General features: G+C 38.8%; 1 protein-coding gene across 6 annotated transcripts in view; it reads right to left on the bottom strand.

Moving 5' to 3' along the window:
- MIA2 (MIA SH3 domain ER export factor 2) overlaps positions 1–16,804 on the bottom strand; it is an 89,968-nt gene extending 73,164 nt beyond the window's left edge. For 4 of the 6 annotated variants that reach the window (XM_079906374.1, XM_079906371.1, XM_079906370.1 and 1 more), the window contains exon 1: positions 14,077–14,449. In XM_079906374.1, the coding sequence (XP_079762500.1) occupies positions 14,077–14,139 (63 nt within the window). In that variant the 5' untranslated portion in view covers positions 14,140–14,449. Of the gene's footprint in view, positions 1–14,076; positions 14,450–14,570; positions 14,607–16,695 lie in introns of those variants that run through there. The other 2 variants (XM_079906372.1, XM_079906373.1) reach the window with 2 other exon arrangements.
- Between the last annotated feature and the right edge of the window lie 1,725 nt (positions 16,805–18,529).

Genomic DNA, 18,529 nt, shown 5'->3' on the forward strand with positions numbered 1-18,529 from the left:
AAAAGCTGAGAGAGTTCAGCACCACCAAACCAAAATTACAACAAATGCTAAAGGATCTTCTCTAGGCAAGAAACACAAGAGAAAGAAAACACCTACAATAACTAACCCAAAACAATTAAGAAAATGGGAATAGGAACATACATATCGATAATTACCTTAAATGTAAATGAATTAAATGCTACCACCAAAAGACACAGACAGGCTGAATGGATACAAAAACCGGACCCATATATATGCTGTCTACAAGACACCCACTTCAGACCTGGAGACACATACAGACTGAAAGTAAGGGGATGGAAAAAGATATTCCATGCAAATGGAAACCAAAAGAAAGCTGGAGTAGCAATTCCCATATCAGACAAAATAGACTTTAAAAGACTATTAGAAGAGACAAAGAAGGACACTACACAATGATCAAGGGATTGATCCAAGAAGAAGATATAACAATTGTAAATATTTATGCACCCAACATAGGTGCACCCCAATACATAAAGCAAAAACTAACAGCCATAAAAGGGGAAATCGACAGTAAGACATTCATAGTAGGGGACTTTAACACCCCACATTCAACAATGGACAGATCATTGAAAATGAAAATAAATAAGGAAACACAAGCTTTAAGTGATACATTAAACAAGATGGACTTAATTGATATTTATAGGACATTCCATCCAAAAACAACAGAATACACATTTTTCTCAAGTGCTCATGGAACATTCTCCAGGATAGATCATATCTTGGGTCACAAATCAAGCCTTGGTAAATTTAAGAAAATTGAAATTGTATCAAGTATCTTTTCCGACACAACGCTATGAGACTACATATCAATTACAGGAAAAGATCTGTAAAAAATACAAACACATGGAGGCTAAACAATACACTACTTAATAACGAACTGATCACTGAAGAAATCAAAGAGAAAATCAAAACATACCTCGAAACAAATGACAATGGAGACACGACAACCCAAAACCTGTGGGATGCAGCAAAAGCAGTTCTAAGAGGGAAGTTTACAGTGATAAATTCCTATCTTAAGAAACAGGAAACATCTCAAATAAACAACCTAACCTTGCACCTAAAGCAATTAGAGAAAGAAGAACAAAAAATCCCCAAAGTTAGCAGAAGGAAAGGAATCATAAAAATCAGATCAGAAATAAATGAAAAAGAAATGAAGGAACAATAGGAAAGATCAATAAAACTAAAAGCTGGTTCTTTGAGAAGATAAACAAAATTGATAAACCATTAGCCAGACTCATCAAGAAAAAAAGGGAGAAGACTCAAATCAATAGAATTAGAAATGCAAAAGGAGAAGTAACAACTGACACTGCAGAAATACAAAAGACCATGAGAGATTACTACAAGCAACTCTATGACAAAAAAAGGAAAACCTGGAAGAAATGGACAAATTCTTAGAAATGCACAACCTGCCAAGACTGAATCAGGAAGAAATAGAAAATATGAACAGACCAATCACAAGCACTGAAATTGAAACTGTGATTAAAAATCTTCCAACAAACAAAAGCCCAGGACCAGATGGCTTCAAAGGCGAATTCTATCAAACATTTAGAGAAGAGCTAACACTTATCCTTCTCAAACTCTTCCAAAATATAGCAGAGGGAGGAACACTCCCAAACTCATTCTACGAGGCCACCATCACTCTGATACCAAAACCAGACAAAGATGTCACAAAGAATGAAAACTACAGGCCAACATCACTGATGAACATAGATGCAAAAATGCTGAACAAAATACTAGCAAACAGAATCCAACAGCACATTAAAAGGATCATACACCATGATCAAGTGGGGTTTATTCCAGGAATGCAAGGATTCTTCAATATACGCAAATCAATCAACGTGCTACACCATATTAACAAACTGAAGGAGAAAAACCATATGATCATCTCAATAGATGCAGAGAAAGCTTTCGAAAAAATTCAAAACCCATTTATGATAAAAACCCTCCAGAAAGTAGGCATAGAGGGAACTTTCCTCAATATAATAAAGGCCATATATGACAAACCCACAGCCAACATCATCCTCAACGGTGAAGAACTGAAAGCATTTCCACTAAGATCAGGAACAAGACAAGGTTGCCCACTCTCACCACTCTTATTCAACATAGTTTTGGCAGTTTTAGCCACAGCAATCAGAGAAGAAAAGGAAATAAAAGGAATGCAAATCGGACAAGAAAAAGTAGAGCTGTCACTGTTTGCAGATGACATGATATTATACATAGAGAATCCTAAAAATGCTACCAGAAAACAACTAGAGCTAATCAATAAATTTGGTAAAGTAGCACGATACAAAATTAATGCACAGAAATCTCTGGCACTCCTATAGACTAACAATGAAAAATCTGAACGTGAAATCAAGAAAACACTCCCATTTACCACTGCAACAAAAAGAATAAAGTATCTAGGAATAAACCTACCTAAGGAGACAAAAGACCTGTATGCAGAAAATTATAAGACACTGATGAAAGAAATTAAAGATGATACAAATAGATGGAAAGATATACCATGTTCTTGGATTGGAAGAAACAACATTGTGAAAATGACTCTACTACCCAAAGCAATCTACAGATTCAATGCAATCCCTATCAAACTACCACTGGCATTTTTCACAGAACTAAAACAAAAAAATTCACAATTTGTACAGAAACACAAAAGACCCCGAATAGCCAAAGCAATCTTGAGAACGAAAAATGGAGCTGGAGGAATCAGGCTGCGTGACTTCAGACTATACTACAAAGCTACAGTAATCAAGACAGTATGGTACTGGCACAAAAACAGAAAGATAGATCAATGGAACAGGAGAGAAAGCCCAGAGATAAACCCACGCACATATGGTCACCTTATCTTTGATAAAGGAGGCAGGAATGTACAGTGGAGAAAGCACAGCCTCTTCAATAAGTGGTGCTGGGAAACGTGGACAGGTACATGTAAAAGTATGAGATTAGAACACTCCCTAACACCATACACAAAAATAAGCTCAAAATGCATTAAAGGCCTAAATGTAAGGCCAGAAACTATGAAACTCTTAGAGGAAAACATAGGCAGAACACTCTATGACATAAATCACAGCAATATCCTTTTTGACCCACCTCCTAGAAAAATGGAAATAAAAACAAAAATAAACAAATGGGACCTAATGAAACTTAAAAGCTTTTGCACAGCAAAGGAAACCATAAACAAGACCAAAAGACAACCCTCAGAGTGGGAGAAAATATTTGCAAATGAAGCAACTGACAAAGGATTAATCTCTAAAATTTACAAGCAGCTCATGCAACTCAATAACAAAAAACAACCCAATCCAAAAATGGGCAGAAGACCTAAATAGACATTTCTCCAAAGAAGATATACAGACTGCCAACAAACACAAGAAGCAATGCTCCACATCATTGATCATTAGACAAATGCAAATCAAAACTACAATGAGATATCATCTCACACCAGCCAGAATGGCTATCATCAAAAAATCTAGAAACAATAAATGCTGGAGAGGGTGTGGAGAAAAGGGAACACTCTTGCACTGCTGGTGGGAATGTGAATTGGTACAACCACTATGGAGAACAGTATGGAGGTTCCTTCAAAAACTACAAATAGAACTACCATATGACCCAGCAATCCCACTACTGGGCATATACCCTGAGAAAACCATAATTCAGAAAGAGTCATGTACCAAAATGTTCACTGCAACTCTATTTACAATACCCAGGAGATGGAAACAACAAAAGTGTCCAACATCAGATGAATGGATAAAGAAGATGTGGCACATGTATACATGGAATATTACTCAGCCATAAAAAGAAACGAAATTGAGGTATTTGTAGTGAGGTGGATGGACCTAGAGTCTGTCATACAAAGTGAAGTAAGTCAGAAAGAGAAAGACAAATGCCGTATGCTAACACATATATATGGAATCTAAGGGGGAAAAAATGTCATGATGAACCCAGGGGTAAGACAGGAATAAAGACTCAGACCTACTAGAGAATGGACTTGAGGATATGGGGAGGGGGAAGGGTAAGCTGTGACAAAGTGAGAGAGTGGCATGAACATATATACACTACCAAACGTAAAATAGCTAGTGGGAAGCAGCTGCATAGCACGGGGAGATCAGCTTGGTGTTTTGTGACCACCTAAAGGGGTGGGATAGGGAGGGTGGGAGCGAGGGGTAAGTGATATGGGAACATATGTGTGTGTGTGACTGATTCACTTTGTTATGAAGCAGAAACTAGCACACCATTGTAAAGCAATTATACGTCAATAAATATGTAAATATATATATATATATATATATATATATATATATAAAAAAGAATAACAAGAGTGAAGATGATCCAGGACCTCGGAAAAAGAATAGAGGCAAAGATCGAGAAGATTCAGGAAATGTTTAACAAAGACCTAGAAGAATTAAAGAACAAACAAACAGAGATGAACAATACAATAACTGAAATAAAAACTACACTAGAAGGAATCAATAGCAGAATAACTGAGGCAGAAGAACAGATAAGTGACCTGGAAGACCGAATGGTGGAATTCACTGCTGCAGAACAGAAGAAAAAAGAATGAAAAGAAATGAAGACAGCCTAAGAGACCGCTGGGACAACATTAAATGCAACAACATTTGCATTCTCCTTCTGGGGTCCCAGAAGGAGAAGAAAGAGGAAAAGGACCTGAGAAAATATTTGAAAAGATTATAGTCGAAAACTTCCCTAACATGGGAAAGGAAACAGTCACCCAAGTCCAGGATGTGCAGAGAGTCCCAGGCAGGATAAACCCAAGGAGGAACACACCGAGACACACAGTAATCAAATTAACAAAAATTAAAGACAAAGAAAAATTATTGAAAGCAGCAAGGGAAAAATGACAAATAACATATAAGGGAACTCCCATAAGGTTAACAGCTGATTTCTCAGCAAAAACTCTACAAGCCAGAAGGGAGGGGCATGACATATTTAAAGTGATGAAAGGGAAGAAGCTACAACCAAGATTACTCCAAGATTACTCAAGATCCGGCAAGGATCTCATTCAGATTCAATGGACAAATCAAAAGCTTTACAGACAAGCAAAAGCTAAGAGAATTCAGCACCACCAAACCAGCCCTACAACAAATGGTAAAGAAACTTCTCTAAGTGGGAAACACGTGAGAAGAAAAGGCCCTACAAAAACAAACCCAGAACAATTAAGAAAATGGTAATAGGAACATACATATCAATAATTACCTTAAACATGAATGGATTAAATGCCCAACCAAAAGACACAGGCTTGCTGAATGGATACAAAAACAAGACCCATATATTTGCTGTCTACAAGAGACCCACTTCAGACCTAGGGACACATACAGACTGAAAGTGAAGGGATGGAAAAAGATATTTCATGCAAATGGAAATCAAAAGAAAGCTGGAGTAGCAATACTCATATCACATAAAATAGACTTTAAAATAAAGAATGTTACAAGAGACAAGGAAGGACACTGCATAATGATCAAGGGATCAAACCAAGAAGAAGATATAACAATTATAAATATATATGCATATACATGCACCCAACATAGGAAAACCTCAATACATAAGGCAACTTCTAGCAGCTATAAAAGAGGAAATCGACGTTGACACAGTAATAGTAAGGGACTTTAACACCTCACTTACACAAATGGACAGATCATCCAAACAGAAAATTAAGAAGGAAACACAAGCTTTAAATGACACAATAGGGCCTTCCCTGGTGGCGCCGTGGTTGAGAGTCCGCCTGCCTATGCAGTGGACACGGGTTCGTGCCCCGGTCTGGGAGGATCACACAAGCTGCGGAGCGGCTGGGCCCGTGAGCCATGGCCGCTGAGTCTGTGCATCCGGAGCCTGTGCTCCGCAACGGGAGAGGCCACAACAATGAGAGGCCCGTGTATCGCAAAAAAAAAAAAAAAAAAAAAAAAAAATGACACAATAGACCAGATAGATTTAATTGATATTTATAGGACATTCCATCCAATAACAGCAGATTACACTTTCTTCTCAAGTGCGCACTGAACATTCTCCAGGATAGATCACATCATGGGTCACAAATCAAGCCTCAGTAAATTTAAGAAAACTGAAATCATATCAAGCACCTGTTCCAACCACAACGCTATGAGATTAGGAATCAATTACAGGGGAAAAAACGAAAAAACACAAACATATGTAGGCTAAACAATATGTTACTAAATAACCAAGAGATCAGTGAAGAAATCAAAGAGGAAATCAAAAAATACCTAGAGACAAATGACAATGAAAACACGATGACCCAAAACCAGCAAAAGCAGTTCTAAGAGGGAAGTTTATAGCAATAAAATCCTACCTTAAGAAACAAGAAACATCTCAAATAAACAACCTAACCTTACACCTAAAGCAATTAGAGAAAGAAGAACAAAAAAACCCCAAAGTTAGCAGAAGGAAAGAAATCATGAAGATCAGAGCACAAATAAATGAAATAGAAACAAAGAAAACAATAGCAAAGATCAATAAAACTAAAAGCTGGTTCTGTGAGAAGATAAACAAAATTGATAAACCATTAGCCAGACTCATCAAGAAAAACAGGGAGAGGACTCAAATCAATAAAATTAGAAATGAAAAAGGAGAAGTTACAACAGACACTGCAGAAATACAAAGCATCCTAAGAGACTACTACAAGCAACTCTATGCCAATAAAATGGACAACCTAGAAGAAATGGACAAATTCTTAGAAAGGTATAACCTTCCAAGACTGAAGCAGGAAGTAATAGAAAATATGAAGAGACCAATCACAAGTAATGAAATTGAAACTGTGATTAAAAGTCTTCCAACAAACAAAAGTTCAGGACCAGATGGCTTCACAGGTGCATTCTATCAAACATTTAGAGAAGAGCTAACACCCATCCTTCTCAAACTCTTACAAAGGCTCAAGAGGGAGGGGATATGGGGATATATGTATACATATAGCTGATTCACTTTGTTGTACAGCAGAAACTTACACAACACTGTAAAGCAAAAATACTCCAATAAAGATAAAAACAAACAAACATTGGTTTTGGGGGGGGAAGAAAATCAACAAAATCTAGCAACAAAATTGACAAATCTGTAGCTAGATTAACCAAGAAAAAGAGAAGACTCAAATTACTAAAACCAGTAAGTAAAGTATTACTAGCAATCTTACAGAAATGAAAAAGATCTTGAGAACAATAGTATGTCAACAAATTACATAACCTAGGTGAAAATGACAAATTACTAAAAACACATAAACTACTAAACCTAACTCAAGAAGAAATAGAAAATCTGATTAGACCTAAAACAAATAAACAGACTGAGTTAGTACAGTTGTCCCTTCATATCCATGGGTTCTACAGCCAGATTCAACTAACTGTAGATAAAAAAAAAAAAAATTTTTTTTCATTTCCAGAAAGTTCCAAAAAGGAAAACTTAAATTTGCCACACATTGGCAACTACTTACATAGCATTTACATTTTATTCAGTATTATAAGGAATCTAGAGATTATTTAAAATATACAGGAGGAAGGATGTGCATAGGTTATTTACAAATACTATGCCATTTTATGAAAGGGACTTGAGCATCCTCCGATTTTGGTATTCATGGGGGTCCTGGAACCAATTCCCTGTGGATACCAAAAAGAATAACCCAGGGCCAGTTGGATTCAGTAGTGAATTATACCAAAAGTTTACTGAAGAATTAACACCAATCATTCTCAAACTCTTCCAGAAAATAAAAGAGGAGGAACTCTTCCTAACTCATTCATTCTATGAGGCCAGTATTACCCTGATATGATAGTCAGACAAATACATCACAAGAAAAGAAAACCACACATCAATATTTGTTATAAATATAGATGCAAAATCCTCAACAAAATACTAGCAAAGCAAATCCAGCAGCATGTAGAAACAATTATATATCATGATAGTGGAATTTATTCCAAGAATACAAGGTTGGTTCAACATACAAAACTAAACCAATAAACACAATATTAAAAGAATAAAGAAGGAAAAAACCCATGATCACTCAACAGACAAAGAAAAGAGATTTAAGAAAATCCAACACCCTTTCAGGATCAAAGCACTCAACAAACTAGGACTGAAGGGAACTTCCTCAACCTTATAAGGGGCATCTATGAAAAACTCACAGCTCACATACTTAACAGTGAAAGGCTGAAAGCTTTCACCTTAAGACCAGTAACAAGACAGGGATGTTCACTCTCTCCACATTGATTCAACATTGTACTAGAGATTCTAACCAGGCAATTAGGCAAGAAAAAAATAAAAGGCACCCAGACTGGGGGGAAAAAAGGTAAAACTATCTCCATTTGAAGATGATATAATCTTACACATAAAAAAAAAATCCTAAACCATACACACACACACACACACACACACACACACACACACACAATTAGAGCTAACAAACAAGTTCAGGAAAGCTGTAGGATACAAAATCAAAAGAGAAAAATCAGTCATATTTCTATACAACAGCAATGAGCCACCTGAAAATGAAATTAAGAAAACATTTCCATTTACAATAGAAAAAAAAAGAATAAAATACTTAGGAATAAATTTAACAAAGTTAAGTGGAAATCTTATACTCTGAAAACTACAAAACACTGTTGGAAGAAAGTAAATAAGATCTAAATAAATGGAAACACATCCCATGTTCATAAATTGGAAGACTTAATATTGTCAAGATGGCATACTCTCCAAATTTATGTACAGAGTCAATGTAATCCCCATCAAAATTCCAAATGCCTCTTTCGTAAAAACAGACAAGCAGATCCTAAAATTCTTATGGAAATGCAAGGGATAGCATTTCCTTTTACAGAGATATATAGTCATAGATACATACAAACATACATACATATGGCTGTCTACCTATCTATCTACACACATATTAGCCAAAACAATATTGAAAATGAAGAACAATGTTGGAGTATTCATACTTCCCTATTTCAAAACTTACTACAAGGTTACAATAATAAAGACAGCTTGGTAATAGCCTAAGGAAAGACATATAGACCAATGGAGTAGAAATGAGTATCCAGAAATAAACTTTTAGACTTACCGTCAATTATGATGGAAAGTTATACCATGTTCATGGACTGGAAGAATTAATATTGTTAAAATAGCTATACTGCCCAAGGCAATCTACAGATTCAATGCAATCTCTATCAAATTACCAAGGGCATTTTTCACAGAACTAGAACAAATAATTTTAAAATTTGTATGGAAACATAAAAAAACCCGTATAGCCAAAACAATCTTGAGAAAGATGAACAGAGCCAGAAGAATCACGCTCCCTAACCTCAGACTATACTACAAAGCTATAATAATCAAGCCAGCATGGTACTGGCACAAAAACAGATACATACATCAATGGAACAGAACAGAGAGCCCAGAAATAAATCCACACACTTATGGTCAATTAATCTATGACAAAGGAGGCAAGAATATACAACTGGGAAAAGACAGTCTCTTCAATACGTGGTGCTGGGAAAACTGGACAGCTACATGTAAAAGAATGAAATTAGAATATTTTCTCACACCATATACAAAAATAAACTCAAAGTGGATTAAAGACCTAAATGTAAGATCAGAAACCATAAAAACTCCTGGAAGGGGGCTTCCCTGGTGGCTCAGTGGTTAAGAATCCACCTGCCAATGCAGGGGACATGGGTTCAAGCCCTGGTCCAGGAAGATCCCACATGCCATGGAGCAACTATGCCCGTGCGCCACAACTACTGAGCCTGCTCTAGAGCCCGCGAGCCACAACTACTGAACCCACGTGCCACAACTACTGAAGCCCATGTGCCTAGAGCCCATGCTCCACAACAAGAGAAGCCACTGCAATAAAGAGTAGCCCCCACTCACTGCAACTAGAGAAAGCCTAAATGCAGCAACGAGGACCCAACACAGTCAAAAAATAAATAAATAAATAAATTTTAAAAAAGAAAAAAAAACAACAACTCCTGGAAGAAAACATAGGCAGAACACTTTTTGACAAAAATTATAGCAATATTTTTTGGATCTGTTACCTAAGGCAAAGGAAACAAAAGTAAAAGTAAACAAATAAGGCCTAATTAAACTTAAAAGCCTTTGCACAGCAAGTGAAACCATCTACAAAATGAAAAGACAACCTAATGAATGCGAGAAAATATTTGCAAATGACCTGACCAATAAAGGGTTAATATCCAAAATATATAAACAGTTCATACAATTCTATGTCAAAAACACACACAACCCAATTTAAAAATGAGTGAAAGACCTGAAAAGACATTTTTCCAAAGAAGACAAACAGATGGCCAACAGGCACATAAAAAGATGCTCAACATCACTAATCATCCAAGAAATGCAAATCAAAACCACAATGAGATATCACCTCATACCTGTCAGAAAGGTTATTATCAAAAAGACCACAAATGCTGGCAAGGATGTGGAGAAAAGGGAACCCTCGGACACTGTTGGTGGGAATGTAAACTGGTGCAGCCACTGTGGAAAACATTATGGAGGTTTCTCAAAAAACTAAAAATAGAGTTACCATATGATCCAGCAATTCCACTCCTGGGCATACATCCAAAGAATACAAAGATTAATTTGAAAAGATACACGCACCACAATGTTCATTGCAGCATTATTTACAATTGCCAATATATGGAAGCAACCTAAGTGTCCATCAACAGATGAATGGATAAAGAAGATGTGATAGATACAGATACAGATACAATGGAATGTTACTCAGTCATAAAAAAGAATAAAATTTTTCCATTTGCAACAACACAGGAACCTGGAGGATATTATGCTTAGTGAAATGACTGAGACAGAGAAAGACACTGTATGTTATCACTGTGTGTGGGATCTAAAAACATAAAACAAGTGAATACAACAAAACAGAAACTGACTCACAGATATAATGAACAAACTAGTAGTTACCAGTGGGGAGGGGGGAGGTGCAGGAAAAAGGGAGGGGGTTAAGATGTACAAACTACTATGCATAAAGTAAATAAGCTACAAGGATATATTGTACAGCACAGGGAATATTGCCAATATTTTATAATAACTCTAAATGGAGAATAATCTATAGAAGTTCTGAATCACTATGTTGTACACCTGAAACTAATATAACATTGTAAATGAACTATATCAATAAAAAAAAATTATGGTCAATTGATTTTTAACAGCAGTACCAATAAAAAATTAATGAGGAAAGAGGAGTCTTTTCAACAAATGGTATTGGGACAAGTGAATATCCACCCACTAACAAATGAATCTGTACCCATACTTTATACCATATATAAAAATTAATTTTAAATGGATCACAGACCTGAATGTAAGAGGTAAAACTCTTAGAAGGAAGCACAGATGTAAATATTTGTGACCTTATTTTAAATACTGGTTTCGTAGATATAACACCAAAAGCATATGCAACCAAAGGAAAAAAAAGGATAAACTAGATTTCATCAAAATTAAAAACCCTGGTGCTTCAAAGGTCACCATCAAGAAAGTAAAAAGACAATCCACAGGAGAAAATATTTGCAAATCATATACCTGATAAGGGTCTAATTTCGTTAATGTATAAAGAACTCTTATGACTTCAACAGTAAAAAGACAAATAATCCAATTTTTTAAATGGTAAAAGAATGAAGAGATATTTCTCCAAAGAAGACAACACAAACGGCCAATAAGCACATGTGAGGTTGCTCAACATCATTAGTCATCAGGGGACTGCAAATCAAAACCACAATGAGATATACCACTTTACACTCATCATTAGAGTGACTATTTAGAAAAAAAAAGTATCGGAGAGGATGTGGGAAATTCGACCCTCATAAACTGCTGGTGGGGGTGTAAAATGGTACAGCATCTGTGGAAAACAATTTGGCAGTTCTTCCAAAAGTTAAACATACAGTAAATATGATCCAGTAATTCCACTCCTAGGTATATACCCAAGAGAACTTAAAATATTCATTAAAAAAATTTGTACATGAATGTCCATAGCAGCATTCGTCATAGTAGTCAAAAAGTACAAACAAGGGCTTCCCTGGTGGCGCAGTGGTTGAGAGTCCGCCTGCCGATGCAGGGGACGCGGGTTCGTGCCCCGGTCCGGGAAGATCCCACATGCCACGGAGCGGCTGGGCCCGTAAGCCATGGCCGCTGAGCCTGCGCGTCCGGAGCCTGTGCTCCACAACGGGAGAGGCCGCAACAGGGAGAGGCCCGCGTACCGCAAAAAAAAAAAAAAAAGTACAAACAACCCAAATATCCATTAAACTATGAATGAATATTCAAAATATAGTATATCTAGACAATGAAATATTTTTCAGCCATAAAAAGGAATGAAGTACTGTTACATGGTACAACACGAAAGACTCTTGAAAGTGTGCTAAGTAGATGAAGCCAGACACAAAGGCCACATATCGTATGATCCATTTACATGAAATGTCCAGAATAGACAAATTCATAGAGACAGAAAGTAGATTAGTGGTGGCCAAGGGATGGAGTGAGGTGAGAATTGGAAATGTACTAATAAGGACAGGGTTTCTTTTTAGGGTGATAAAAATATTCCAAAATTGTGGTGATAGCTGTACAATATAATGAACATAAAAAATAATCACTGAATTCCATACTATAAAAGGGTAAATTTTATGTTATATGATTATACCTCAATAAAAAATTATTTTTTAGCTTAAAAAAAAAATTTTAAAACAGCAGTGTTGTGCTATCCTAGGCCCCAGGCCAGTGTTGTGAGCATAGTGCATTTAGCCAAAAAAATCATCCAGATGAAGATATTGTTCACAGAGTTGTTCTTCGTGAAGAAAGGGAAATATGTGCAATCTGAAATTCTCTCTCATCCCACAAATCCTTATCTTTCTATATATTCTATCTCTTTGAATGAGTAAGTTGCCATAACCAGAAACTGGGAGTCATTCTAGATTCCTTTTCTCTCTCTGATCCTTTGCATACAATCATTAAATTCCTACCCACTATAGTTCTTAGCTACTAAATATTTCCAATTCAGTACCCTCTTCTCTACCCCTACTTGACGACTCTGTCACCTCTCCCTTACACCCTGCTTCTAGTTTTGTTGTCCTTACACCTAACCTACATACTACTATCAGGAAGATCTATTTAAACCAAAAGTCTAACCACTGCAATACTTCAAGGGCTCTCCAGCACCTACATCACTTGGAACAAACTTACGTCTCCAGCAAGCATCACTGCACATCACTCCCTGAGCCCACTTTACACTCTAGTAATACTGCTCCCAGTCTGCTGTACACAAGAAACCGATCATCATAACTGCCCCAATGTTTAAACGGGCTTTTGACATTTTTAATGCAAATAGTTTTTTTAAAATACGGCGACATAAATGCCCCTAAACATGTCAACAAAGACACCTGTAAATACTTAGTGAGAAAAATCCCTGCAACCTGATTATAAACTGAACCTAAAAAAAAAAAGGAAATTGTGAACACTGGGAGCTCAGTATCTCCAGATTTTACATTAACATGACCTCTCACATTAACAAGACACAGAAAGAAACGAAGAACAATCTCACTTACGGTAAAGCATCTCAAAAAAGCATTCTTTATTAAAAGAAAACGCAGAATTAGAATACCGATTCCCTACCCAGGCTTAGGTGTCTTTTCAAGCAACCTGAAGTTTCAGTACTACAAGGAACTCATTTCAGAGGATCTGTCCTCAAGTTTCTCACTGTCGGGGAAACCACGTGTTATTGACCTCTGTTCAAAATAAATAACACGATCGAAAGGCTAATTCATTTTAGGAATCGGGAAACACACCCTTCTTTGCAAAGTCCTGCTAAGCTAATATGCTCTGTTCACCTTCCTGATCTCCAGGTCCCCTTACACCACACAAAAAAACCGCCCAGGCATCCTAGGAACCTGGCTACTGTCTCGGACACAGGCCGTAGCCCGGCGACAGGTGAGAACTGGCTTCAGGACCTCCGACCACCGCCGCTGAGACCCCAAAGCCAAAGTCGGCTGCTACCTTCCCCGGGCGTCTCCCGCGACCCCTGAGCCAAGTGACCCGGATCGCGCCTGGACTCACCCGGCGAAGCTTTCCCAGGACCAGCCCCAAGTGCGGCTGAGAGACAGTCCCGGGGCCCTCCATGGCGTCAAGCCTGCCCTGGCAGTCGGCACCGTATCCAGGGCCTGGCCGAGCCACCACCAGCGGCACCGGACACGCAGCGTTCGGTCCGGAACCCAAACCCGCACCCGGCAACCGGAGCAGACCACTGCGAAGCCGGCTGCGGGGAGGTGCCAGAGATGAAAGGCGCCTACGGGCCTCAAGTGTCCACGCTGCCCAGCCGGGGAGCTTCGGCCCCTAGGTTACGCTTTGCGTCCTGAAGATCCGAAGGTCCAAGCCCGCCCGCACGAGCCTGCGACCGGCACTCTCCTCGCCTCCCTACCCCTCGGTTTGGTTTCGGCCAGACCTCCGCACGGAGGCGGGGTCGCGGGGACACCGTTAATTTCCCCTCCTACTTCGCGCGAGGTTAGTAGACGTGTCCCGGTCGTTCTCTCTTAAAGGGGCCGGGGCTCTACCTGGCGGAGCTACCCAGCCTTGGAAATCGAGAGGCTTGGGGCTGAGAGAATGGGATTCGACCTCCGGGCCTGCTCTGTGGTGTGGGCCGCACCGCCCCGAACGTCAGGACTAGGTCTCAGGAGTCCCCACCTCGGGTGCCGGCGGCGAGGCTTCTCCCGGAAGCCCCTCGGCGTAACCTGGCGGGGTGAGCGCGACGCGCCCCCTCGGCCCGGGTGCCGGCGCCTGGCCCAGCTCCAGCCCCCATCGCTTTCCTCTCGCAGCCCCGCTAGAGCCTGCTGTCCGCACCCCACGGAAGCCCTGACGGCGTCGTACCCTGGGGGAGCCCGCCGGCCCAGGGAAACCGGCCGCCGTCTTCATGCCTGTCAGAAAATGGTTTGCAGGGCCCGCGCCTCCTGCCAACCGTGTCCGGACTTTGGACAGGAAGGCGTCTCGGGTCAGCTGTGGTCTGGGCAAAGTTTAACCTCTCCCACGCAAGAGGACATCGATCGGGCCTCCTCTGCCCAGCGAAGGGTTCGAGGGCTTTACTCACTTTTACCTGAGTTACCTGGGCACTTGCTGGGCAAAACTCTTTAAACTCCATGAGCTCCTAGTTACCCAAATGCTAAATCAAACCCGTATGGACCTTAGCTGGGCGCGTGCTGTTCTCCTCTGAGGAAGGGAAGCTAAAAGTAGCATCTTGCCCTCTAAATTTAGGACCCTATATTTAGGTCTGTTGAATAAAATACCCAGGGCTGGATCTGTTCTTGGGGATGGGTTTTAGCTAACACAGGTGTAAAGGATCACCCATCTCTGAGTCTTCTAATTGAAGTCCTTAATGAAGCAACTCAAAAAGCCACAGATACTTCTTCCTAAACAAATCACCCGAGAGAACTCAATAATTGAACAGAATCTTAGTTCCTTAGGAAACTTCCCTAATGTTAAGCTCTAGCAGCAACAGAACTATTGTGCCAAAAAGAATCCAGAAATGACCCAAGTTCACGGCAAGTGATTTTCAGGACCAAAATGCAGGCTAGTTTTTTGGAACTCAAAGTGCTCTCTCTCATTTGCCACATCAGCTTAAGGAGTTTCAGGAACTTTCACAAGTAGCAAAGAGTAGCAGAAATTGCTTGATGATTCTCCATTTTTAAGGTATTACACAACCTTCATATGTGTTGGACAGTGTGTGCTGAAACTAAACTATGTGAATAGCTTACTAAAATCAGAAGATAAGGGGCTTCCCTGGTGGTGCAGTGGTTGAGAGTCCACCTGCCGATGCAGGGGACGCGGGTTCGTGCCCCGGTCTGGGAGGATCCCACATGCCGCGGAGCGGCTGCACCCGTGAGCCATGGCCGCTGAGCCTGCGCGTCCGGAGCCTGTGCCCCGCAACGGGAAAGGCCACAGCAGTGAGAGGCCCGCGTACCGCAAAAAAAAAAAAAAAAAGAATCCGCCTGCCAGTGTAGGGGACATGGGTTCAAGCCCTGGCCGGGAGGATCCCACATGCCGCAGAGCAACCAAGCCCGTTCATCACAACTACTGAGCCTGTGCTCTGGAGCCCACGAGCCACAACTACTGAGCCTGTGCTCTAGAGCCCATGCTCCGCGACAAGAGAAGCCACTGCAATGAGAAGCCCGCGCACTGCAACGAAGAGTGGCCCCCACTCTGTCGAACTAGAGAAAGCCCGTGTGCAGCTACGAAGACCCAATGCAGCCAAAAATAAATAAACTAATTAATTAATTTAAAAAATCTAAACAGAAGCATAACCAAAATTTAGAATTTCAAAGGATCTTAGAACAACATATGCCTCAATTAAAACACTGTATTACTGAATGAAAATTCTTCAGTTAGTCTGAACATTTTCAGGGAACTCCAGAATCGTTAGCTTTCAGGATCTATTTTACAATGTTTTACAATGTAAAACATTTTTTTAAAAATCCCTTTGCCCTCCCTGAGACAGTCTGTGTCCTTTTCTAGTTTTTCAATAATTACCATTCCAAATATTAAAAACAGAGCAGGAACAAAAGGATAAATGAAATTTAAAAGAAAAATCTACAAGTTTCCCATATCAAAAACAGTAAAACTTAAACTCAATGCCAGGTTCAAACCTAATTTCTTTTCTGCACACTTAATAGTCATATAGAAACTTACCTCTTCCTCTAGATGTTTCAATCCCATTTTTTAAAAGGTTCATGTTAATATATTCTAATATGTAAATAAAGTTCTACTAAGCTCCTCATATCCTTGAGAAAGATTTCAGATTCTAATACATCATCCTGCACTCTTGTGTTTCCACACTGTGATCCTGCTTTGACACTTGTGTGGCAAAGGGGTGCTATTAGGTGGAGTTGTGACTACCAACCCATAATCTAATTTCATGGACATAACTCCTGATTAATTCTTCCTTAAATGTCATGCATAGTACTACCCTCTTAAAATCTACAATTGAAAAGAGAAATACTAAATTAGGTAACTGATAAAAATAAAATTGAATGTTTTATTCTATATTCATATAGAGTACATGATTTTTACCATGTGAAAGATATCAAAGTTTGTCCTCCTTAAGTAGATATGGGATTTTGCCATTTTATATAAGCTTACTTTAAAGGAAATGGAGAACAAATGCTGTTAGTGTTTGTGACAGCTGCTAGAAAGCATACAAGAACATTAGAAACATGCTAACCAGTAAACCTTGTCCACAACCTAGAAACTGATTTCCCTTATGAAGGGCCCTGTTGCTAAACTGTAAACACTAGTTACTCCCATTTAATTAAACAGTCAGTGTCACAGGCTGTACAATCTAGTCCTTCAAAAGAAAGTCAAACATGCTGAGCCACATCTTCATTCTCTGCACTAGTGATGTAAGAGCTGTTCTCAGAACATACTAAATCAGGAGCTACCTGTTGAACAAGAGCTGGGTAATTTCCATTGTTTATTCCACATATAAATGAATATATTTATATATATTTTTTATTCTAGTTAAGAATATATAAAGGTTAGAACCAAAAGAGCCTCCTCAATTATAAAATAAAGTAGATTAAAAAGTGGTGTTGATTCCTATTATTTAAACAATTCAAAAAAAGTATTTTGTATACAAAATCTAACTAAAATTATCAGCGAATAGAAACAATTACCTGAAGCATTTAGGCAAGAAGAAAAGGAAACACTTTTGCCTAAATTTAACTGGAAAATTGCTCAAATTTTCCATTTACTGCAGCTATTATGGATGCTTAATAGACCCACTAAGACTTAGAATTCCTGACCTGGCAGAAACTCTTCAGAGCATTTAGCCCAAACATTATGAACTTAAAGCCTTATAGAGGCCAAACAGTTGAAATAAGTATAGGGAAATGAAAACCGCATGTCTATTCAATGCAAGCGCTATTCAGCTTGAGCTTCTTGTTGCCACAGAAGAATGGAAGACTATGTATTACAGTCTTCTACTTTTTCAAGAGAACGCAGAAATCCAGATTTTTATATGAACTAACCTTTGAAATGTAGTCAGCTGGTTCATAACTTTTAAACAATGCTCAAGCCAGCCAGTGACCAGTCTGTCATCTAGTCTCTGCTACTGGTATTACAGTTTTAAACCGAGACTTCCCCAGAGAAAAAGTGACTCTCCAAGGTCACAAGATAATTAACAAATTTAAATTCAATATTTTCATGTCTGAAGAATTTCAACCAAAATGGTTCAAGTAAAATGTATTTGATGATATTTAATGAGTCCACAAAAGTAAGCTTACTTAGCATAGCCTGTATTAAGTAAGCACTTTATATGAAAGGTGAATATGGTGTACTAATAAATTATTTTTTAATTTAGTAACTTCACTGGTATAATTTATGGGAGAGGGGGATGACTAGTGAGGGCTATGTCAGTTGGACATACTAATAAGTAGAATTAATTAAATGGGTAGTTGAAAGTTTTATTATGACTATTTTTATAAATTACATCATTATTATTAGTTTTCCTTTTCTCCTATGCTAG

The sequence above is a fragment of the Stenella coeruleoalba genome, assembly GCF_951394435.1.
Source record: "Stenella coeruleoalba genome assembly, chromosome: 2".
NCBI lineage: Eukaryota > Metazoa > Chordata > Mammalia > Artiodactyla > Delphinidae > Stenella > Stenella coeruleoalba.